At 38.3% G+C, this 26122-nt stretch overlaps 1 protein-coding gene across 2 annotated transcripts in view; it reads left to right on the forward strand.

Annotated features, from left to right (window-relative positions):
- Window positions 1-11025: 11025 nt before the first annotated feature.
- Window positions 11026-26122, forward strand: part of TRAT1 (T cell receptor associated transmembrane adaptor 1) — a 131657-nt gene continuing 116560 nt past the window's right edge. The window contains exon 1 of one of the 2 annotated variants that reach the window (XM_088144497.1): window positions 11026-11283. In XM_088144497.1, coding sequence (XP_088000623.1) covers window positions 11193-11283 — 91 coding nt within the window. In that variant the 5' untranslated portion in view covers window positions 11026-11192. Of the gene's footprint in view, window positions 11284-13419; window positions 13499-26122 lie in introns of those variants that run through there. The other variant, XM_088144498.1, reaches the window with a different exon arrangement.

Genomic DNA, 26122 nt, shown 5'->3' on the forward strand with positions numbered 1-26122 from the left:
GGTAGGAATAATAACTTTAAATTAACATATTGAACTAAGATTGGTGACATGCAGATTCAATTTCTTCTTCAGGGAAGAAAGCTGACCTTGGGAAAACTTTTATCTTTCAGCCAGTTTACTTCAAGGGGTTATTATTATGGATAAATTCTGGAGAAGGACTTTCCACAAATATTATCTTGAGCTCTTAACAAAAAGGTGGGATATACTGTAAATTGAGCAAGTTAATTAATAAATATAGAAGCACACTTTGCTCATTTTCTGCAGCAAAGAAACTTCTAAAATAATACCTGTTCTAAAGTCTACAAGTAACATTGCTCCCCAGCCCCAAACTTGTCTATTCATTCATTATTAAAATGACCCTGTCATTCTGGTTTCTACAGGACTGCTCACAGTAGGGCATGCAAGGTTCAGTAGTACTGATTCAGTAGTGCGGATAGTTAATTCTATACAAGTTCAGATACTCTTATTATTTCAGAGCACCTTTTTTCAGGCTCACACAATTCATGTGAAATATTTTCAAAGTATGCCCAGCCTAATACCCAGAACTTAATTTTTAGGGGAGCAGAAAAATGATGATGAAACTCAATCTTCTCTGGAAACATTCTTTTTGATATGCACACCATTTTGTACCTAATATGCAACAATTTTCTGATATATTTATTAAAGCTATTTATGTCCCACTGTTGTGTCTTAAATGACAATCTACAGCACTTCATAATATGGACCCAAATCAACAATTGCTGGTTGAGCCCGATGGGAATATTTTCTCACTCTCTGGAGGGCCTCAGCTTCCCACTCCTGTTCTACTCCCATCCCAGCCTGGTGCCTCCAAATATTTGGAACTACAACTGTCATAATTGCTTGCTAGCTCTGCCAGCTGGAGATTGTAGGAGTTAAGGAAGGCTGATTTTGGCACATGATGCTGCCACATTGAATCAGACCATTTAGTTCAGAAGTGTTTATTCAGATTGACAGCAACACAGCTAACAACTAGTCAGAAACAACCGAAAGAGGCAGAACATTGTTCAGTAATACATATATTACCAGAGGAAGATTCTGTGGATCTTTCAAGGACTCCAGTTTCTTAAACAAGGCAGGAAATTCAACAAAGAATATAGCCATTATCCATTTAAAGTCAAATTTGAGTTTCTTAGACTAAAACCTAGAACCACTCATCATGGTGATCTAATTCTGTTTGAAATGAAATGAAACATTCCCTTAATGAAGCAAGGAGGTACGTAAATATTGTGGTGATTCTGGAGCAAAAATATTCATTGTCAGTTATTTGACCACTAGACAGACTAACAGAAAAACATATAAATGGACAAAAATCCTTTGCAATACAATTAATACTGCTAAATGAATGGCATTCCAGTTTAAACTGATTTATTTGTAACTAAGTGCCAGTGAGTTCAGTGGTGCTTAGTCCTAGGTAATTGCTAGATAATAAATGCAACTTTTGACATAAAAAAACAAACCACTATGATGAATAAGAATACACTGCCCAGAGTCACCTATGTAAGATGGGTTGCTATATAAATTTAATAAATAAAATAAAATAAAATATACAGCAATGTTTTGAAGTTTTTTTGTGGGTTTTGCTTTTTAGATCATTACTGTTTAGCTCATTATTTCTGTCCATTCAGTAAGATCTGACAGCATCAGCATACTCCTCACTTAGGCAATGTCATTTGGCAAGATCCAGGAGATGTGCCTTCTCTGTTGCTGCTGCCCCCATACCATCCAGAAGGCCCCAAACCTGCCTGCCTTTGGAAGGCATTAAAGACCTGTACCCCTGCCCCCCAAGCATTGGGTCTAGGAGCAGTGTGACCTGTTGGATAAGTTCTTTCCCTGTGCTCGATGTGTTTATGTGTTTGATGATAAATAAAATAATGCTTGCCTGAAACATAGAAAATCAAATACCTCTTTTTTCCTGTTCTTCATATTTCTTGTGGAGAGGATGGAAACTCCTTGGAGATATTGTGACATTTAGTATATAATTGCTAATGCACCATTATCATTTCTAATTATTACAGCTCTCTGAGTGGATTACAAAAGCCAGGGAACAGCATTTTCTTCTCTCAGTGAACACAGAAATCCAGTTACATTGCAAGAATAATGCACACTAACGTTTTGCTAGGTTTTTCTCATAAAGGGGAAACAGCCCAGAGATCAAATAGGACAAGAATCTCTTACATGTTTATTATTTTAGTATGTCAAATCTGGGAGTGCTGAAATATGAGAAGACTTATGATACAAAAATGAAATAGCCACAGGGCATTTTGCCTCTTTTTCCCTCAAATTTTGAATTTAATGATAACCTGGGATTTAGAAATTCACATTGGATTCTACTCTAGTTAGTTCTGATATTGGGAACATTTTCTATTTGAAAATTCACAGTAATATGAATTCGAATAAAAGTGGCACTGAAATATTTTATAGTAATATATTATTTTTTTCCATTATTGATTAATTTTGGTACCAAAAGTATCTATCTATCTATCTATCTTTCTTTCTTTCTTTCTTTCTTTCTTTCTTTCTTTCTTTCTTTCTTTCTTTCTTTCTTTCTTTCTTTCTTTCTCTCTCTCTCTCTCTCTCTCCCTCCCTCCCTCCCTCCCTCCCTCCCTCCCTTCCTTCCTTCCTTCCTTCCTTCCTTCCTTCCTTCCTTCCTTCCTTCCTTCCTTCCTTCCTTCCTTCCTTCCTTCCTTCCTTCCTTCTTCAAACCAACCAGGCCAGGAGATTGATCAGTTTTTGTTTACTTTATAGTAAACATGAATACCAGGGCTATGCACATTTCAAAAATAATTTGGAAAAAATGGTTCTAACCTCATATGAGAGTGATAATAGAAGCTCTGCTATTTCTTAAAAGAACCTGATCTGAAGCCCTGATGAGTGAAAAGAAGACCTAACTATTAAAAATTCTAACATTTAAAATGGTATTATTACATTGTTTCATTCCATTCCATACAATCATTTCTACATTCTTGTATAGGTCATTTAAATTTTCCATATCATAATGGGTATTAATTTTGCTATTTATAAAACAGATAAAACCTTCCAATCTCAATAAAGTAATTATTTCCACTTTTCAAGTGGAGCAATATATCAAATCTTATTAAATCATTTTTCAAGAAAAAAAATTATCCAGATTTTTCCATTTCCATGATAATTAACTTTGCTGCTAAAAGCAGGTAAAAATAAGGTTTTTGCTTTGTAATCTTTTATTCCTTCCATCAAATATATATAATATGTTTAAATTTTGTAAGAACTCAACCCATTATTTGGTTATTGTTATCATTTTGTTAAAGACCCTCCTTCAAAATTTTTAGTAATTCCCATGCATTCCCACCTAAAATGGAGCAAAGCCCCCCCTTTTTTTATTATAACCCTCCGGCACCTCATAGAATAATTATACATTACATATAGGATTCCTGTAGCAATTAAATGCCAGCAATGTAAAGTCTTAAAATATAATTCCTGCACTGAAGCAGATAAGAATTCCCAGACTGCCATATTGCATCATCCAATGCCTTGCCTAAATCTGACTCCTAAACTTGTTTCAAACCTAGTGTAGGATCACCTATAAATATTTCCAACAAATATGAGTAAATGTATTACATTAAACCTTTAGGCTATGCAAAATAATTAATCATTGATTTCTAAAAGCTGAACTGTGGGTTTACAAGTTCTATTACCCTCTTTGCTCACAAAATTAGTTTAGCTGAGACCAAAGTAGCCACAACACTTTATAGACTAATCATGTGATTCGCTTACATGCTGTGAGTTACTACATCTTTATAAAAGTCCCAGATTCTAGATAGACCCTTCGTTTTCCATAAGGTCAGGTGTGCTATTCTATTCTGTTTATAAAACACTGGCTTTTGGATTTTTAATAATCAATTGATAGACCTGATACTTCAACAAAATTGTTGAGACCTTTTTTATACAGTTAGCTGAATTTACTGGATTTGAAAGAATAAGGAGTAAGAAATTTAATAAATAATTTTTGCCCTTTGTATTAGTTTCTGGATGTGGCTAATGCCAATGTTTCTGTAACTAAATTAAACAGACAGGGACTAACTCTAGCACGCTGCAATGCTCTTCCCATAGCAGTTTTGGAGGGCCGATATAAAAAAGTCCCTCATGAGCTGAGATTGTGCCCCTGTGGAGAAAGGGTTATTGAAACTACAGCTCATGCGCTGCTGTACTGTACCCTCTATAAGGACTCACAGACCCATTTTATAACTCCCTATTTGGTAAAATACCTGGGAAATTCTGATCTTTTTTATGTACAGTTGTTGCTATCTGATCAGTATGATTCAGTTTCTTTGAACGAAGCTAAATTTTGTTACACTGTCTGTAAAATTAGGCAGACTTTGATTGCCCACTGATGATCCCACCATTAACTGTAATATATTGTCATGTTTTGTTTCATTTCATTTTTAGTGCATTTTATTTGTAATTCTGGTCTGTGACCGTACTAAAATATTGAATTGAATTAAACAGAAGGAGGATAATAGCTTTCCCTGATTAGTTCCTCTTAAAACTAGACATTCAGAAGCATCATAAATATAAATCATAAATATTAGGTCTTATTTGTGCTTTTGATGTTTATATATCTGATATAATACCTTCTTGATGGTAATTCTTACCATACCTGCTTAATTTTGAACAAATGCACACTCTTACAAAAAGACAGCCTTGGTTAAAAAAAAAAACCGTGGACGGTATGGAGTTCCTTTTGTGTTCCACCTTTGTGTAACAAAGGCCTCATTCACTGAAAACCACATTAAACGCAGTTGACCTCTGCTTGTAATTTCATATTATCAGTGACAAGAAATCTCCCCAGAGTTTCTTTTGTATGCTAGCAATGACTCAGAGCTAAAAAAATTCATGCATCAGATCTTGACTGCAGAATCCTAAAGTGGTTTACTTGGAACTAAGGACCACTATGTTAAGGTTTTTATCCTAAGAAATTAGGCACAGGAGTCTCAGTAATCTTTATGGATCTTCAGCCTTAAGATTGGAAATAATAGGAATAATCTTTTCCATGCAGAGTTTCTCATCTGTTGAGGTGTTCCATAGACTGTAAGTATTAAGCACATTTCAGAAAGGGCTCATAATGTGCAATATGAACAATGGCAATAGGATGTAATTCCTAAGCTGAATAAACACTGGCAGAAATAATAATGTTAAAAGTAGGGAGAAAGGGAATTTAAATCTGTGGGGCAAATTAGTAGCACCTGTTTAAAATAAAGTAAAAAAATAAAGTAAAATAAAATAAAAGTGAAATGTATTGGAAAGTGAAAAAGAAGAATCTTGTCATTAAAAATGGGAAGAAAACAAAACCAAAAACAAAACCCCCAACAAATAGCTGTCTATCACTAACATGGTTAATAGTTTCTCATCTGCAATAACAATAAGAATTAGCTTAAGCTGTGCATTTCTTAGAGGATTCCAGCACAGCTCTGACTTAAGTAAGCTATGGATTCAATCCACAGTCTATTTAAAATATATCACTGAATGGCTCCCAAAGATAGTTGGAAAAACAGAAAGCATGGCTAAAAAGCTTATCAGCCCATCTTCAGTATAACACAGACACCAATCTCCTTTCAAAACACTGAGCATTAGTGTTTCTGATCTATGCATTAATTGGCAGCAGTTTAGTGCTACTAAAACAATATTCTATGTTTATGTGGCTAGCAGAACTAAAACCTTTACATCTTAACAGCAAAGCATACAACACTAAGCAAAACTTTATAGGACACCAGACTCCAAATATACATATATATCTTCAGAAAGAAGAGAGGTCAGTACCTACCCTGGCAAGAAAAGGACCAACTAAGGAGATTCTGCAGTTCCTGACTTTTATACATCTTTCACCAAGGTCACTGATGATAGCGACGTAAAAGGCATCAATAGTTTCCCTTGTTTCTAAATTTGTCCTCCGGTCCTAGAAGAAGATTGGGGGTGGGGGTGGGGGAGAGGGCACAACATTTCAAAATGTATGGCATTTTAGGGGGAGGTATTTACTAATTAATTTGGATTCTTACCACACCATTCTTTATTGAGCAATGTAATATTTACAAAGTGAATTTATTTCAGCCAAAAACTATTGCTGATCAAATTAAAAGCCCAAAAAAAAAAAAAAAAAAAACCCAACCCACCCATACACGCACCTTATTTGGACTGCAAGACAATCTCTGTAAAGGGCTGGTCAAAATGCTAATTTTTGGACATGAAGGTTCATAGTCCTGTGACAACTTATATGAGGGACAGGAAGAAGGGGTTCAGTGGAAAATCTCTTCTGGCCACCCACAGTATATTCAGTAGTCTGTGAAAATGTTTGGGCACGATGCAGTTTTGGTACTCACCATGGGTAAGATATTTACCAGGGTCCCACTCGAAACAAACTGCAAACTAAGGCTAGTTATAATTTATTAGACACCATCAAAATTCAACTAGGCATCATAGAATCTTTTGTAGTAGCTGGTTAGATAATGCTTTTTGATTTGTTTCAGTGAATAATACTAACCTGCACTGGCTTGATTAAGGAGAGAAAAGCATGGAGCCAAAGTGGGGTTAGGAGGGCAACTGAACCGCCTTCACTCATTTGGAGATTTTATTTCATTTAATCCGCTGTGCTCCAGGATACCTGCTAACATATCAGGATCGGAAATGAGGACATTTTATCCACTCTGGTGTGGGCACACAGGCTACATCTTTTGGAGGCTCCCTAACTTGCACCTGGGATTTCATGGCTCAGGAAAGTCAATTGAGCCTCCTGCCAATCAGTTGATGGCCTCATTGCCTGCCAATCATCTGGCAGCACTTTCCATCATGCCAAATCATGGCTTTTTCCAGTGCAATACTAAGGTTTTATGCACATGGGAAAAATATACATAGACAAAAGAGACAAATTACAAGTTGTATATGTGGGGATATCTCACTCTTCTGCACAATACATCTGCAGATGTCAAATGACAAAAAGGAAGGGATTCTTGCACCTTTTATAACTGTGTTAAAAGAGAGGATTTTAGCAGCTAACTTGTAATTTTGTCTGTTTCAGCCTTCAACTATTCAATGTGATTCAGGAAATCTTCAACATCTGACCAGCCATTGCAACAAACGACTTGATTAAAACATCTATATAACCTGGGAAAAATAACTTTTCAATGTATGCTTACTGAGATCATTTTTCAGAAAAGGTATTTTCAGAGGTAGGATGCCACCATGGAAAAGACTCCAGTAACTAAGTGCCGCCTTTTTGTAGGAAGTAGACCTTGGCAAGAGGTCTTTCGGGCAAATCCATATGAAGGGGATGGTTCATGTGAGAAGGGGATCCCAGATGTACTTGGCTGTTAAGAACAGAATAGGTTGTAAAGAACTAACTGGAAACAAACTAGAGTCAGTAGCTATTTTGGAATTTATCTTCTTCAATATCCTTTCAAGCAAAATGATTCCTTGGCCAGAATCTTATTTAATGGAAATGAATTTCACTGGATCTTTAAATGCCCTTGATGCACATACTGAATGCCCACTCCTGTTGGAATGAAAATAAGTGAAGATGTCTAGCATTAGAAGCACAGATATGACTGCAAATAGTTTACTATTGTGAACACTTCTAGAAGAAGCAGCTTAGGTCAGATATTCTATTCCTATCTAGACAAGATGTGTTTGCTATTTTTTAGCCAAGCAAATAAAAAAAGCCATTTTTACACATTATTTCTGCTCATGTTAATATGCTTTTTGAATAGTCTACCTGCTAAGTTATTCCAGCAGAAGAAAGTAGTTGAAAAAAATGAGCCCTGTGTAGGATTTGGGTTTTCACAAATGAGGAGAAACTATATTGGGTCTCTTACTAAGAAAGTATTCGGGGACAGTAAAGAAGGGTTGAGCTTAAGAAGGGGTGCATACAATGTTCAGATGGGGTGCATACCATGATCAGGCAAATACCCACACTGATTTTTGAGTAGTGTGCAAGGGCTATGCTCCAAAAAGCTACATTTATTAAATTTGTACACATTAAATGGATTACTACATATTAAATTATTACTTTTTATATTAAATGATTACTTTTTGTATATTTATTGATTTGTCAGAGCAAAAATTATGTGTCAGGCACAAATTATGTAGATGCTTCAGGGGCCTTCTGAAGCTTTTAGATTGTGTTATTTATAGTTTAAAGGAAATTGTTTTTTCTTTCATTTGCAGGTATCAGTAGCTGCACACAATTGCTGTAGGCAATTATAATAATGTTATTATAAGAATAACAAGCTGTAGTCTTTCTGCTCTCCTATGAAACATAGTATTCATACATCACTTAGATCAGTCACATTTATTTTCCCACTGAAAACACAGCTCCCAATGATTTTTTTTTATTCTTTGCAAATAAAAATGTATAGAGCAACAAAACTGATATACCACAATTCTAACATAGGGCTCTCTATCTTATAAACTTGTATGGTATTTCTCCAGATTCTGAACTACAAACTCCAGCAGCCACAGCTGGCACAACTTCCAATGACACAACTTTTAGAGAATCGCAGATTTCCCACCCATGCTGTAAAATTATTATGAAGCAAAACTAAGCAGAACAAGAAGACTAAATATTCCTTTTTATTTTCCTAGCTGAAAGTAACCCTGCAGCTGAAATCCATCCTTGGCTAGGTTGTCAAAACTATCCAGAAGGTGTTGACAGTCACACACTACATTTCAGACCAACAAGAAGTATAAAAAGGCAATATTCTGCTGTGGGTTTTGAAAAGTGTTAACAAGCAACAAGATCCTGATTGAAAGTTTTTCTTTCTTCTAGTATTGACTCAGCATCCCACGTACCATAGCTGCATCCTCCTTTTTAATGTTGGTGTTTGAAAATTTCCCCTAGTCTGTACAAAAAAACTCCCAAGACACAAACAACAGGCACACATTGTACTGTGGACAATGCACTTTCCAGAGCCAGACGGTGAAACGTTTAATGAACCAACCCAACCAACAATTTGGAACTATAGAAATTTCTTGTTTCTCTGCTATTTTGCCCTCAAAAGTATTCTTATTCTGGATGTATGAGGGCAACAACTACCAAGTTCAAAAGCTAAACACAGAGACTATACATCCTATACTGCAGGCAAATCCAGAGCAGAGGCCTTAATCTCTTTCTCTGCATATCAATCAATATTTTATTATGGTCACAGACCAGAATTACAAATAAAATGCACTAAAAATGAAATGAAACAAAACATGACAATATATTACAGTTAATGGTGGGATCATCAGTGGGCAATCAAAGTCTCCCTAATTTTACAGACAGTGTAACAAAATTTAGCTTTGTTCAAAGAAACTGAATCACACTGATCAGATAGCAACAACTGTACATAAAAAAGATCAGAATTTCCCAGGTATTTTACCAAATAGGGAGTTATAAAATGGGTCCGTGAGTCCTTATAGAGGGTACAGTACAGCAGGACATGAGCTGTAGTTTCAATAACCCTTTCTCCACAGGGGCACAATCTCAGCTCATGAGGGACTTTTTTGTATCGGCCCTTCAAAACTGCTGTGGGAAGAGCATTGCAGCGTGCTAGAGTTAGTGCCTTTTGTAATTTGGAGACAGTTAGGTAATGTAAGTATCTCACTGGTTTATAAAAAGGGGCTTGACTGATCAAAAAAAACATTCTTAGGTACAGCAGACTGGTACTGTTGGACTTCCAGATTTTTGATATGTTATTTAAATGCACTGTGCACGCTCATAGCCCATCATTAGGAACACCTCCCTGGAGAAGCCAAGATGTTGAAGTTTTTATAATATGATCCTGAACCATACTTATTTAAATTGTCCTCAATAAGGAAAGAACTCAAACCTTTGGGAAAAAGCAGTAATTTCAGCCAATGAGGTATAATACAAGTCCATGCACCTATTTTGACTTTAGACAACCCTGTCTCCCTCCTTAATACTACAGCTGGAACGCAGGGGACTCCCTGGACTATAGCCCTTATGAATTAGGATTGAACCCTTTCCTGAGGAGTAAAGGAAGGGTAAGGTTCTAGCTGGGTACCAAAGAGTAGTTGTACAGAAGCCTTAGCTGAATATAGCTTCCGTGCTGCTGGGATATGCTGTGCTCCTCTGGTAAAATGAAAGGATGGCATTGCGGCCACTGTTTTTTGAGCATTTTGTGTGGCATAATTTTGGTGTGCACTGTGTTTAGTGGAGCTATGGAAAACCATGCCCAAGTATTTAAAGGATTTTACTTGTTCAATATTCTGGCCATTTATCCTCCAGGCATGCAGTTTAGGTGTCTTTGCAAAGATCAAGATCTTAGTTTTGCTATAGTTGATTTCAAGTGCTTCCTCAGAGCAGTAACTGGCCAGAGCATTCAGGGCTCGTTCAAGTCCAGTTAGCATTTAAAGCAGGGGTAGATATAAATATGATGAATAACAATACAATTAGATACTACAAGTGAGTATGTTTACTATAAAAATGCCTCCTGCATATACTTAACATTTTTATTGTAAGACAATTTCCTGGAGAGTTACAACCAGTGTACAATAAGGATATGGAACTTGTGATACTGATGTTTGACTATATTTCCCATCATTCTTGATCCAATCCTGGCTGGAGTGGATGGGAATTGAAGTCTAACAACATCTAGAGAACCATAGGTACCTCTTTGGTAAAAAAAAAATTAAATTAAATTACATGGCATAAATATCTGACTCAGTGTAATTATAACCTTTTCAGTCAGGTTCAGGCCAAGCTACAGCACTGAGAGAGTGTTGGTTATGCTTGGGGATGACTTGTGGAGGGCTTGGGTTAAGAGTGGTGAAACCATCCTGGCCCTCCTGGATCTCTCAGTGGCATTTGAAACCATCTACTATGATATCCTTCTGCACCAGCTCTGGGGGTTGGGAGTGGGAGGCACTGTTCTGCAGTGGTTCTCTCTCCTCTGTTCCAGTCAGTTGTGGGGGGGGGGGGGGGAGATGGAAAAGGTCAAACCCTAGTCCCGTGCAATGTGGTGTGCCTTGAGGCTTGTATCTTCACACATCCTCTTGTTAATGTTAATGTAGATGTTAATCTACATGAGGCCAGTGGGAGAAGTCATCCACTGCTATGGGGTTCATATCTTGCTGATGATTCCCAGTTATACATTTCTACCCCTGGCCAACCAAGTGACACTGTTCTGGTTTTGGCTCAGTGCATGGAGGCTGTAAGGGTTTGGATCAGGAGGAACCAGCCTCAACTCAACGCTAGCAAGGAGTCGTTCTGGATTTTTGGACCCCCTGGATCTGGTGAGATATCATCTTTGACTCTTGCTGGGGTTGCACTCCCCTGGGCAGAGTTGGTGCACAACTTGATGGTCCTCTTGAACTCATGGCTCCTGCTAAAGGAGCAAGTGGCAGCTGTGGCTAAGGACAGCTTTGCACAGATCCATTTTGTGTGCCAATTGTGGGCATTCCTGGGCTGGGAGGCCTTGCCCATGGTCCTTTGTGCCCTGAACACTTTCCAGTTGTTTTCCTGCAATGTGCTTTGTATGGGCTGCCTTTGAAGACCATCTGGAAATTGCAAGTGGCCCATAATGCAGCAGTGTGCACAGTTTTGGGTGCCTCGTGGTTTGCCCATGTTACATTGCTGCTGTGTGAGCTGCACTGGCTTCCAGTTCTTTTCCAAATACATTGCAAGGTGCTGGTTATCACCTTTAAAGCCCTGAATATCACAAGGCCAGTTTATTTGTGGGATCCCCACTCCTTTAGAGTATCTGCCTGCTCTACCATGTCCAAGAGGGTGAATGCGCTCCAGGTCCTTTCTCTTAAATGTTGCCCTCCAATGGGACGTAGGCAGCACGCTTCTCAGTAGCAACCCCTGCCCTTTGGAACACTCTTCCCCCTGAGATCCAGCAGGCCCCAACCCTCCTAGCCTCTGAAAAGTGTTGGCTTTTCCCATAAGCATTAGGACAGGGTAAGGCTGCGCCCAGTAAAATTGTCTGTCAGGGATGAGGGCTGTGCTGTTTTTGGGGGTACCAGAAGTTTTTATGTTGGTTTTATCCTTTTCATTGTTTTATTATGGTTTGTAAGCTGCCAGAGTTATGCTACGTAAGATGGGTGGCTATATAAATCTTTTAACTAAATAAACAAATACAGCGTGCAATATTTCTAAAATATTTCTAATGTGACTTAGATTTATGTAAAACTAAACAGCAATCATATCGCCAAAATAGCCTACAATTAGCAATGTCTGTACCATTTTTCATTTTACATTTTAGCAAAGCCCTTAAATCTTTTCTGATTTAAGGCCATTCAAAGTCTTAAGGTACTTTTCAAACAGATTATTTTCCTTTGACCTGGGAAGCAGTATATAAATCAATATAATGAATTAATTAAAACTGCCAGTTTCAGAGTGATTAAGTATCACACATTTCTTATGATTCCTATCTTTGAACCCCATTTCTATCAGAACAGAATCTTGCTTTAAGACATTTGGAATCAAGAAATGCAACATCCACATTGGTTATATAGAAAAGTCAATATTTCTTTAACTGGTAGGGTAAAACAATAAAGGCATCTGATAATGCATCTTGTGACTAGCTTAGTCTATTTTTAATAACACTGCCTCTTGGAAAAGAATGTAATAAGATTTATCTTTTCTAGACACAAGATAGTGTCAAAAGCACTGCCACAATCTTCTAGTGGTTATCTGGATTTTGTAAAATCTATTTATGACACCATACTGCTTTCTAAATAAAGAATTAACACCAGCAGTTTAGTTCTTTAATAACATATTCTAAATATAAAATAATTGTTTAAAAAGAGGGCTACAGGGGTTTGTAGTATACAATGAAAATTCTTTACAGTTTTCTTCTCTCTTTCAAATTGTCTTCCCTCAGAGAGCCACATGGCTTCCACATTGCCCATCTTTAAGCATTCTTTTAAAACCTGGCATTTCCCTCAAGCCTTGGGCTGAGATACTGTAGATGGATGGGACCTGTTGGTTGTAAGGATATGGAGGGATGGTTGGGTTCCTTTAACGGTCACTGTTTTAAGTGTGTTTTTTTTATTGTGCACTACTGTTGTTTTTAAATTCTGTGAAGCTGCCCAGAGTTGTTTGGAGTGGGCAGCCTAGAAATTTCATATTTAAAAAAAAAAATTAAATGACATTAAAAAATTAAAAGACCACACAGTAGAGATTATGCACTAGTTTTAATAGCTCTCAGGAATGGGAGATATAAACACTAGGCCTATGGCTGGCAATCCATAGGACAAATTCTTGCCCCGTTGCAAGGTGATAGTTTACGAAAATGGGTAGAAAGAGTCAGTGAGCCAGCTTTGGAAAAGATTATGAATTTGCCCAGCTGAAGGTTCTGCCTCTACATCTGTCTATTCCTCAGCTGAAATAACATACACTAGGGACAGCCTGTCAGCTGTTTCTAGAGCCAAGTAGCATTGGAACAGTAGCTGCATCATTACTGCCATTTGAAAGTTGGCTAGGAAAGTTTACCGAAATAATGTGGTAAGTTTTTAGAATTCCATAGCAGTGGACAACTCTTGCTGGGGCACAATCAGGCTAATTGCTTCCTACCTGATCAAATGTTTATATCAGTAAATGAAATGAGATTACAATACTGCAAATAATCATACTATTTTATTTTTTTGTATTATTATATTTATATTCTGGTGTTACTTTGTACAATTCCAGGCAGTGTACGTAATGCTCCTACTTCCTATTTTCTCCCCAACAACAACCCTGGGAGGTGGATTGAGAGAGCAAGCCAAAGTCACCACCAGCTGGCTTTCATGGTCTCCCAGTTTGTAGTGTAGCACCTTTCCACTACACCAAATTGGTTCCCAGTTTCTATTCTCTTTTCTTTTTTAATTGTTATGTTCTGTCTGTTTATGTTCTGTTCTGTTTCTTTCTGTGTGAGAAAAATATAAAGCTATCCTTGCAGGAGTTGGATGGAAATAAATATTATACTTGGTCAAATGTGTGGGCAGAGAAATAAGATCAAATTTTTTTCTGAATTTCTCCAAGAGAAGGAAAAGCCATAGGCTCTCATTTAATAGTGACAGTAACATTGCTACTGAAAAAACTTTGTGGAGGAAGGCCCTTCATTATATCTTCCCTTGGGATTTAACCAAAGTTTGGGAAGCTAAGGACGCTGAAGTTTGTTGGGGAGATGATTGTACATAGGGGTGAATGCGGGGTGGGGGGGCAGTGAAAGGTAAAGGGGAATAAATGAATGCATGTTGCGATATAAACTCTGTTCCTTTCATGCTTGCATCATGATATCACAATGCACATTTCATCATTTTGACAACAACTTGGCTTGTCTGAGACACCCCTTGGTGTCACCCCTAGTGAAAAGCAGGATATTTACATTATTTTGGCCTCTTTTAACTAAGTACAAGAACATCATATTCCATTTCTTACTTTCTCCAAAATACTTTTCTCTTTGAAATAATTTAAATAAAATAATATAAATAAATAAATAAATAAAAAATAAAACTTCCTATCACCATATTAAATGAAAACTGATAAGAAAAATGCAGAAAAGTTCTTAGCCCAGCATTAACTTACAGCAATATACTGTTAGATCTGCATTTGTCACAAACAGCCGATAGTTAGTTGGAAGTGCTTAGTATTTTCCCTAATAACCTTAATTATGTCTAAAGACACAGACTTTGCTATTTCTTTTTAACAGAGAAGAGTGCCAGGGTGGGATTTGTGAGTTGTATTTGTTTCAGCTTTACTTCAATTTTTCCCAATTTGCAAATGTAAAAAAGTTAACTGAAATATGAAATGTATTTTTTTTTCAAAAACAAAAACTTAAATATATATTCATTACATGTGATTCCACTTTTTTGAATGAGTCATCTACCTCATCCAATGTAACTCAGAACAGAAAATATTTTTCAAACCACCTAAACCACAATTTATTTATTGCTTTTACAAACATTACGTTTCATACGGGCAGATGCCTTTCACTTCCTTGAACAAGAAGGATGATGATGATTCCCAAAAGGTACCCAGCTTTATCTCCTTGGAACGAACAAACACTAAAGCACATTTTCCTAACTTCTGGGGCAAGTGGGCCAACTTTCAACTTTGAGAGCATGTTATGGATGTTCTCACAAAATGGCCACTATGGGCGAGCATGTTGTTTGTGGAGTTTCTCAGACAGCACAGTGCTAAGATGCCCCCGTTTCTAATCTTCCAACAGAAATCTAGTCTTCCTATCATTTCTCCTCCTCCAACCCAGTTGGGCATATTTCCAAACAACATACTTGGCTAGAACTACTATTTTCTAAGAATGCCTAAATAGTCCATATGGGACTCGGTGGTACTTTTGTAAATAAAGATGAAGCTGGAGATTTGCTCATCGTGCCAACTTACCATATTTATAAAAAATTAACAGAATCTTTAAAAATGTAGTAAGTCGAGTAGTGCCTGAGGGGTAACAACAGAATGCAATAGCTGCTTTATTTACAAGTATACAAGTGATGGGACAGAAGCAGACACACAGAACCATCTGCCATATTTCAGGTCCTTTGAGGGAGGGAAAGCCCCACAAATGCTGGCTTCACCGTGCTTTGCTTTGCTAAACATCTTTCAAGAATCCAGTAATCATTATAATTTAGAAAGCAACAGGAGTGAGTGGCATGTAAGCTGGAGATGAAGCACTTTGAGATTCAGAGCTCTGAATGCAGTGCACTAAATCATAGTTTGCTGAATAATGGTGTATTGAATGAACCCCCATTATCTGGGTTTATGTAATGTTACACCATTTACAAACTACAGCAACTGGGTTGCGTAATGCACTAACCCAAAACATCCCTCTTAATGCACTGGGTTAACCAATGGAGCGAAAAGAGTGGAAGGAGCTTAAACTCTGCACAGTCTCAACACAGGCTCCACTACTATACTCACAGTTCCCACTTGCTAAGATTTGAGGAAACAGCAAATATAACAGCTCTCTACCTTTTCTTGTAATTTGGATCTAAGAACAGGGGCAACCAGAGAATTGTATGTGAACCCTGCCCATCCAGATCTTATAGTATATCACAATAATTAGTCCTTTCACTCAATGTGAAATCAGGGCAATCCATCCCAGAAGATGTTTATGCAAATTTTGAAAATGATACTGAAAGGATGCCCAGGTGGTGAGCAAGCAGCTGAATTCCCTCTTGAAAAGCCTCCCATTGAATTTCTGATTGACAGTTTGCTCTGTGTTTGCAAAAGCAGTTAGATCACTTTTCATGCCATGTGAAAATAGTCCATTGTTCCTTTGATCAAAAAGGCTACAATTTGGATAGTCACTAACAAGTTGAGAAGAGGACAAGATCAAAAGAAATGCTCTGATCACAAAAGGAAAATAATGTTGCATTCGTCATGGGTTTCAAAGGCATGCCTAATCTCTAATGTCTTTTCAAGTGTACAAGACTATTTGGCAGCCCAGAAGACTGTTTCCTGAAAGCTGTGCACAAGTACCATCATCCCCCAGCTTTTTCAGCTTAAGATGAGATAAATTTCAAAGCTGTCATTGCTCATTCTGCCCTGCTGACATTTTATCATTACTGTATCTTAAGCACTTCTAAATAGGTCATGCCTTTAGCTGAAGAACTCATTTTCAGGAAGTGAGGCTGATGGAGTTCTTAGACCTTTTAATAGCTATCATCACTACTCATAAACCAGCAGTAGAAACTATAGAAACTATAGAAGAAGAGGGGTGGGGGGACCTTAAATTTCCCTCCTTTGAAGGGAAAAGTGATCTTACTTCTCATGCAAGTATTTAACAAGGAGGATGGAATTCAGTACCAATTTCACTGCCTGCTATTCATCTTCAATAGCTCTTTAATTCCAGATGGCTGGTGTTGCATTTCACACTTCACCCTAAGTCCTGTAGTTTGGTTGGTTTTGGCTTCACATATTGTGTGAAGCCAGCCAATGGCAGTTTACTTAAACCATAATTAAACCATGGCTTACTGAAGTACGTGAGTCCAACTCATATGGATTTGCTTTTCAGTAGACTAGGGAACAAAATCCACTGTCCTTAGATTACAATATTTCCCTAGCCTTCCAGGAAGTACTAATCAGGACTGGGACTGGTAACTGGATGTAGCAGGAACAGCCAATAGCTAGGTTTTCACATAGCATGAAGCCATGGTTTGTTGCAAAGGCAGAGTGGCTGATTACATATAAGATACAGTTGTGCTCATATTGATAGACTAATAAGCATGTGCACAGTGCCATTTCCCATCCATCCCAGGCTCACATGACTTGCTAACAAGGGATGGGGGCTAAAGTCACATTGTGTCATTTCATCTAGAGTTAACTCATGTGTGTGTGTGAAAATTAGAATTCAATCTGATTCAACCTTAATTTCAATATCCACAAATCAGCAATGACACCTTTTTCTGGATAACACAATGAATTCAGGAAAGCTTTCATAGGAGTAAGATGGTTTTGTATGTATGTATGTGACTTAATGGGTTGTATGAAGTTAGCCAATGATTTATTTTCTATAGTTTTCAATGTGAGCAAGATCTGAAGATTACTTAATGAATGTCTAGAAATTCAAATGTATGTGAGAGTACATATGTAAAGAAAGATGGGAAGAAGTCTATCTTTTCAGTGCAAAGAAATGTATAATGCAGTTTTTTTTCAAACTGTGTTATGTTTAACTCTGGGATTCTACAAGAACTTGATGGGGTACTTTGAGAGACTAATGGGGAAAAAAAGTTCAATCAAATGAAGCCAGGCGTGTCCATAACATTTTTTTAAAAGGAAAAGCAATCATATCAGTCATTGAACATTTCTTTGGTTAAAACATTAACATCCCAAGTAATTGTGAAATTCAGGTTTTAATTTTTGTATATTGGATATGTTAATATTGCCTTTACAATAAATATTTTACTTTTTATAGTTACAATAAGTGGAGGAACTTTCTGGCACAGTAATTGTGGAATCCATTTTTGTGAAATTCAAATAACACACAGTCACAACACACACACATATACACACACACTCCAACCAGCACAAGTTTTGTTTTATTGCCAATTTTCTATCACTAGAGCTTTGCTGGAGCAGGGGTTCTAGGATTTTTGTTTGTTTGTTTGTTTGTTTAAGTATGGTTTCTGTGGTTGGAAAAATTAAAAAAAAACAGTGTAGTAAAAAGAACTCTCACCCTTCTTTTTTATTTTATTTCACTCTATTCTGCGCTTTAAGAATGATTCCTAGGTCCAGCTTCCAGAAGACTTGAAATAGAACAGCTGAAAACAGCAAAGTATCAGAGAGATAAAGTAGGAATGATAATGTATTGTCCCCTCCATGACATTTAAAAAAAAAAAGCCCAACCTTGCCTCTTTAAAATGTGAGACAAGTATGTAGATAAAATACTCAAGGTTGTCCACATCTTTTGGCTATCTTGCAATAATACTTACGCTTAAATGAAAATATACTATCAGAAATGATGAGAAGAAAAGAGCTTTTCATGAGCTTGATAATATAGATGGCTTATCAAGCTGCAAGACATAAATATTGTGAGGGGCAACGTACAACTAGACACAATGATGGTACTGAGCAGGGAAAAATCCCAAGAGAAAATGGAGGGCTCTTGTTCCTTTTTTGCCAGCCAAAAAAGATTTTGCCCACCAAAGAGTTTTGGATGCTTATTTCAGCTGTGCTGTAATCAGAATAAGGATTCTGTATGATATATTTGTGCAATATTCATGTAACTGAGACGTTGATATAAAAGTTTGCAGAGCTTCTCTGAGAGAATTGAACTGGCATTGGGCAAAACCCTTTCGGATGTGAGATTTTATCACTAGTGGGGGGCAAGAAAGGAACAAGAGACAAATGGATGAGCTGGAATAGTGTTTTTTGAGTTCTTCGGATAATGTTGTAAGAGTTCTGAAATAAAATTTCTAACGTTGTTAGAAATAAAGATAATTCTTAAAATCACATCATAGACTTCCAGCATATCTAAACACACTTTACAGAGCAGGAGAGAAAATTGACAGGTAGGAGCTTTAGTTTCTAGTCTTGTCTTTAAAACAAAATTTGGATAATGTGTGCTGGCTATTTATAGCATAACACTTCATGTTCTAAATCTTTCTCTCCAATGAGTTTTATTAGATTATACAAACAAGTGTTTTATGATACCAAATACATTCTACTTTTGTTCTGGAAATCCATCTATATGGGATTAGAATTTGGAGAGTAGCTACTTGGTTTAATCAACGTAAGGAGAGAAAAGGAGAATATATTTGCAATATATTTGTAGTGAATTAATCATCACACATATAACAGTGACCTCATCTATTGTTGTCAGTTTTTTTTCTTCCAACATGACCCAGATGGCTATTACTTGAGAACTATCTTGCCCTTTATTAGTTAAAACAGCTGCTTTTCATAAAGTTTTGTGATCTAGAGAAACATAACACATCCAAAAGAGATGCTTCACAACACCAAACAGCATGTGTTATGTACCTCTTCAAATTGTTAAAGCAGCCTCCTCAACCTTCCAAAGGATATAGCTGGTATATTTAGGAAGAAGTACCTGCTTGTGCATGGTCCCATAAGTTGCAAAGCATCTATTTTGAATGCTTTGTAAACCCCAATGATTTTTGCATGTGTTTCAATATTTGAAATGAATTGTTTCAGCAAGAGTTTGCACTAGACAAATTTCATAATAGTGTTAATATCAGTTATAACTTTGCTAACAAGTGGAGATACAGTAGTCATCCAATATGCTTTGAGGACATTAAGTCTGCTCTTCATCATCTGTAGTGCTAAACAAGGAATCAGCAGTTTTCACAGGAGCTTGCAAGCTTTTCAACTGTTGTACATTCATGCAACCTCACCCATTTACAAAAGGGATGAGACTTGTATTGTGATGCCTTGATGTTGTTTTCATCATTCTACCCCCTACCCTGCAAGCACCACTAAAATAAATAATCTACATTTTGCTCATAACTAGGTTTGTTGGTGTCTTTTATGTCACCTGGAGTTCCTTTGAAAACCTACATAAGCATGATTTGGTACAAGGCTGTTGTTGCTCCTTCATTCCAAGCTACAACTAAGGCCTCAGTTGAACTATGCCCCAGAACCTCAAGAAGAATCCCAAGGTCCTTTTGAACCCAGCACTGTCCATTAGGTGCCTGGGGTGAACCAATCAAATAGGTTCTTCCTCCCTGCAGTGGGGGGCAGATGGAAAGAACTCTAAGACCAACAGGGAATAATCTGATCATGGTAAGGGTTTAATGACAATATCCCCCAAATTCAATTCATGTTGCCATTGTCCCAAGACAAAAATCAGTCTAATGGATGACCTCCACTGTGAGTTGGGCCAGAGATGATTTGGATCAGGTCCACAGTTGCCATGAAGGTCATGAACTACTGAGCCACCTCTGAATCCACACCCAAGGAAGGAAGATTGAAGCCCCTAGTACCATAGGCCTAAACAACTCTATGACTATCCTAGTTGAGATAGGGAGGCTCCTATGCAGCAGAGAGGCTGGTACACTAGCAGCAATCCTATCTGACCCCTAGAGCCCAACTTCATGACCAAGGTCTCACATCCAGTTACATATGGAATGTTGCCCCCCCCCTGCAAATCTTGGATCAGGGGACATTTATTATAGCCCAACTAAGCATTCAGCAGCAACATCCAGAAACTGAAGCCACTGGGGATCTAATGACCAGGCACTGGGGCAGTGCATAGAGGGCTCCAATGTGGCATCAACACTGAACACTGAAACTCCCTTCCCCACAAATGGCCCATGCCCTCCCACCATACCTCCTTCTTCCCATCACTACCGTGATGTATCTACCTATTCTCTCCTCCTGACATGACACTTTCCCCCAACCCCCATTCTCCCTTCAATCAAGGGGCCCCATGATATAACTAGATGCCACAGTCCTCCCAACCAATTGGAAGGTCTGAGGCCTAGCAATCAGTGCCTCCAGTCAAGACCACTCCATTCTTCATCAATCCACCCACCACCCACATCTCACCAACTCCTAGATACCCTGCTCTTACCTGGATGGCTGGAGAGGAGTCAGAAATAACCACTCTTACTAAGCTAAAGTGAACCAACCTGTACCCTTATCACTCTCATTCTGGGAGGAACAAACTATTCACCTCAGGGATACCAGTTCCTCCAAATCTCTCATCAAAAGCCTCCTAAGTCTTAGTCCTTCCATTCACTATGCTTTTAGATAATAAAGATATACAACTCCAGAGCAGTGAAAGGATAGAACAAACAAGATAGGCCCTGGTTCTTCTGAGTCTCTTCACTATAAGAATCAGACATGATGGATGAAGCAAGCAAAATGGCTTTCCTAAATAAAGTCTCATGGCAGCCCCAGGAAGTAAGTTACTTCTCTCATAATACCACTGTCCAACTCCAGCTCCAGTAGCCATTTAGTGCCAGCTCCCAGGTGTCTGTACCCTGCAGCACACCAAGGTGAATTCTCCTCTGGTCACTATCATCTTAATCATACAGCTCAAAATCTCTTGCAGCCAGTCCAGAATGAATGCCTAACTGCCACTGGCAATATTGTTGCCCCAGCAAGGAATGCCAAGCCTACTGCTGGTACTGTACCACCAAATCCATAACCACTGAGCTGTTTATACAAAGAACAGCTGATTGGTATCTCTGATATAGCCTGGACTCTGCCTCTGTATCTGCTGCTGTTTCAGCAACTGGACTCCCTTGACGGGCAACCCCAGCTGGTCTTTAATCAACCACAGGCAGCTCTACCTTCTGGGTCACTCAGCTCCATAGAACGCTTAGTCTACCAACTCCTGATTACTGTTATACCAGCTTCCAACTCTGAACAGACCTGAAAAAATTCCAGCCAGTCATTGGATCTCCACCACCTTCACAAACTTTCAAAATCAGCTACAAAGTCATAACTCCTGTGAGCCCATCTTAACAAATATATATCCTGATACCTTTACGAAAAAAGAAGGAAAAAAAAAGGGCAAAAGATAGATTTGGAATTTTGAAAACATGTCATGGATGTGGTTTGTTATTTGGGGAAACTACTAATTAATAAAATTGCTGCTATGATAAAGTGAGAAAAGAAAGATACAAGGACATCACATTGGGAGCCCCTAAATGAGGGGAGGGGGGGAAATCAGGAATTTTTGCCAGCACCACAATCATACAATTCCAGCCTTCCCAATCTGTCTTTTAACATTATTGATTTGCTAACTTGGCTTTAAATTATTGTAGCATTGTGTATTCACTTATCGCAGAAGTTGTCACAAATTCTGGCTTATCCTCAACTGAGCAGTATCCTGATTAATGCCTGATAGAAGGCATGAACTATAGTCTGTGGATGGCTCCATGTATGATTTAACATGTGGTCCGAATTATTTTCCTTAAAACAAGCCAGAAAAAGAAATCCTTGAAGTCTTTAAGGTACACTGGAACCTTATGTTATTTCCAAGTACTTTCTGTCTCCAAAATAATAAAAAAGGTCCTAAAAGCCACAAACAAATCAGCAAATTACACATTGATTATAGTATGTGCTGTAGATATAGAATCCAGCGCTTCAGCTACATGAAGTGGTCCAGGAACAAGTAGCATTCCCAATATGGGTAGGACATTGCAAGCAAAACAAGAGTGGGAAAAGCCAGGGCAATCTTGATTTCAATTGTTGCATTTGAGTTAAAAATAAATTACAACGTGTCTTTGAGCTATTTCCTCAGCAAAGAGAAGAAAGGCATTTGATGCATCATAAATGAAAGTGCAGCAATGACCCTTGACCATTTTTTCTGCAATGAGGCTATAATCTAGTGTTAACTGATAAATGATAAACCCTGGAAAACAATATTTAAGCCTTTGAGTTTGATATTACTACGGCCTTTCATTCCGCTCAGATGTCAAAACTATTTGGCTGTCTTATAAAACAGTTGAAATGTAACCTTTGAATACTAATATAAACAATTTGGCATGATATTTCTATAGTAATACCCAGCCAAGACAACAGCTGCCTCCTGACAAAATGAGTTCTTAATCACATAATACCAAGCAAGAGCCCAAAATGCATTATAGCTGCTGCTACTCTGAAGACATTATGTCAGCATATAATATTTATCTTATTTTGTAAAGGCTTATTTTAAGTACATCATGCTCCTGCCTAGCTACTGTATCTTTTCTATTAAGAATAGCCTGGATTAAAATTATTACCTTGTATGTTTGTAGTATGTTCAGAGAAGACAATTTATAGAACATCACAGTATATTTTAAAGCAACAATAAAAACTCTTTATATTGTATGATTTTCTAGATAGTAACATCATACAGGTAGACCTTGTGTTATGACCATTTGTTCAGTGACTGTTCAAAGTTACGGCAGTGCTGAACGAATGGTATTTACACTCAGTCCCCATAGTTACAACTATTGCAATGCCCCCATGGTCACATGATCAAAATTTGGGCACTTGGCAGCCTGCCTGCACTTACAATCACAGGGGCGCTTCAGGTCCCCCCACCCATCTGCCCCCATCTCTGCCCTTTTGGCCACCCTGCACGCGGCACTTCTTGGCAGTGGTACTGGGGCTGAAGTAGAGGCCCGGGGCCTTTCAGCAGTCCACCACCATCCATGGGCCTCTACTTCAGCCTAACCATCCCTGCCAGCAAGCACTCCGCAGGCCCTGCTGCCCCCAAGCTGACTTTCGCAGTCTTCCTCCCATTGCTGATGAGGCGCACCCAGCCTGACCCTATGCCAGGCAGCTGCTGACCATGCAGGCCTCCTTCCCAAAGTCGCTCATAGTGTTCTCCAAATAGCACACACTGTTCTCATGTTTCAAAGACTTCTGAGGCCTTCTAAAACATCATGAGAAGGCCATGCCCACCATTCTCAAAATCATGTGTGCCGTTCTTGTGATGCTTTGGAAGGCCTCAGAAGTTATTTGGAGTATAGCATGAGTGGCCTTGGGAAAAAGGCCTGGCATGGCCAGCAAGTCAGCTGGAGCCGGCAGGGGCAGCAAGCACAGGGCCACAGGGCTGGCAGGGCAGGGCGAGCAGAGCGCAGGGTGGCAAGGCTGGCAGAGGTAGTGGAGTGCAAGGCAACCAAAAGGGTAGAGATGAAGGTGCGGGGGGGGGGGGAGATAGGTGGATGGAAGAAGTTGAAGAGAGGCAATCTGTCAGGCCCAACCCAAGAACAACAAAACCTAAACCTAAACAGACTAAACCTACGCTAAAGCAACTAGGGGCCAGTCTCAGCTTCTTCCTTTTCTCACGGTCCTGCTGTGGGCTGACAAAGTGCTTGCTTTGTAACCTCTCCAGGAATGCTCATCTTCCCTCCTGATAACCTTGATCCCCCATTCCAGTATCCTCTTCTCACATGCCTTCCATTACACAATACTTAACCTTACTGAGGCTCAGGGCTGGGAGGGACCAAGCCGGGAGTGACTTGGATCAGGGTGGGTCCTTGCCTAACGACTGGTGGGATTCAGTTAACAATAGCAATGGGGAGTGCAGGGATTGCCATTGCGATGCAATGCGGTCACATGACGTCATGCTTTATAACCCCATCACTTAGCAATAGAAATTCTGGTCCCAATTACCATCATAACTCAAGGACTACATGTATTTTTTTCCCCCCTCAAACTAGCAGAAAAGATCTAACTTTCTCCTTAGGATGCTTTACTCATTCCACTCAAAGAATGAGATCCAAACAATGTTTTCTTCAAACTGAATTGTTCAATGTTTCCCACTATCTTTTTTCCACAAAAATACGTTAAGTCAAAAAGAAAAAGTAGCTGCACAATCCATTACATGTATTCCTTGATTAGCAACCACAATTGGGACTGGCAATTTGGTCATTAAGCAAAGTGGTTGCTAAGTGAAACCGCAACTGTCCTTATGATCTTACTTTAGCTTTCCTTGGCTTTATAGACTTGTGAAGGTCATAAATGTAAGGATCAACCGCAAAGTTACTTTTTCATCACCATTGTAACTGTTAACAGTCACTAAAGGAGGCAATCCCTAAACAATGGCTACTTGTACTTTAAAAAGTCTGGGTGCTGCAGCAAATTGGACTATTTTTAAGAATGCAATCCTATATCTGTTCACTCAGATGCAAGTACAATTGAGTTCAATGAAACTTAATCCCAGGTAATTGGATTGGAGGATTGTAGACTATGGACCTTTATTATTTTGTTTGTTTGTGCTGTTCCTCATTGTCGCCATTTTCATGCTTGTATATTTCACAGTAGAGGAAGAAATATTGGTTCACTACCACCTTATAGGCTTTTCACAGGGATTAAAGATTACTGGGCTGACTTGTTCAAAGGACAAAGTGACTACAAAACACTTTGTGCAGTGTTGTGATAGGAAAAATTAGGACAAAAACAGCCAAGTCTTGCATTTGAATCTTTGAGGGAACTCAAGCAGAAGCACATCAACTTGGTAGCACTAGCAGAAATACTCTAACACAATGAGCATCAACGAAAATGCCTAGTTTACACCATAATAAAAAGGGAAAGTCTTCAAGTTAGCCTCAACAGACAGACAATAGTCTTCTTCCCAAGTTTTTTTTTTTCATTTATAAAACTGTGCCTAATGTTCAAATTTTCAAGCAAATCCTGAAATCTTTAATATTTTTCTGGTTTATATTTGGGTCATTCATGATACTCTAGAACCACTATTACAACCCAGCCAGAGTTCTAGACTTAATTGGTACTGATTTTAGTGGAACTGTTATAAACTTGCTTAATATTCCCATTAGGGAAAAAATGGGTTTTAAAGAAGGGAGCCTTGTCTGGTTATAACCTGTGCCTATTGATTCCCCATAAATAATGTCTATTTCAGTTACAAAGTATTAATTAGCCACGAAGCTAGAATAGTTTAATTATCTGAGTACTGGATTTCAAACTGAGAAAACAGCTTTAGAAACTCTACTCAGTTATGAGCTCTTCATAAGGTTTTGAACAAAACAGTAACATTTATCATATGGCTTTGAAGTCATCAGGTTAAAAATTTGCCATTTTGCGAAACATTTTCTTATGTGTTCTATTCTTATTAAATATTTCCAAAGACATTTTTCTTAAGTCTTCATTATTCATATAGCTAATTTCTATAAAAGACTAGTTTTTGTGCTGTTCCACTAGACAGCAAGT

Source organism: Python bivittatus, unplaced genomic scaffold (assembly GCF_059951505.1).
Source record: "Python bivittatus isolate LINGU-HERP-01145 unplaced genomic scaffold, Pbiv_v1 ctg000350_np1212, whole genome shotgun sequence".
Taxonomy (NCBI): Eukaryota; Metazoa; Chordata; class Lepidosauria; order Squamata; family Pythonidae; genus Python; species Python bivittatus.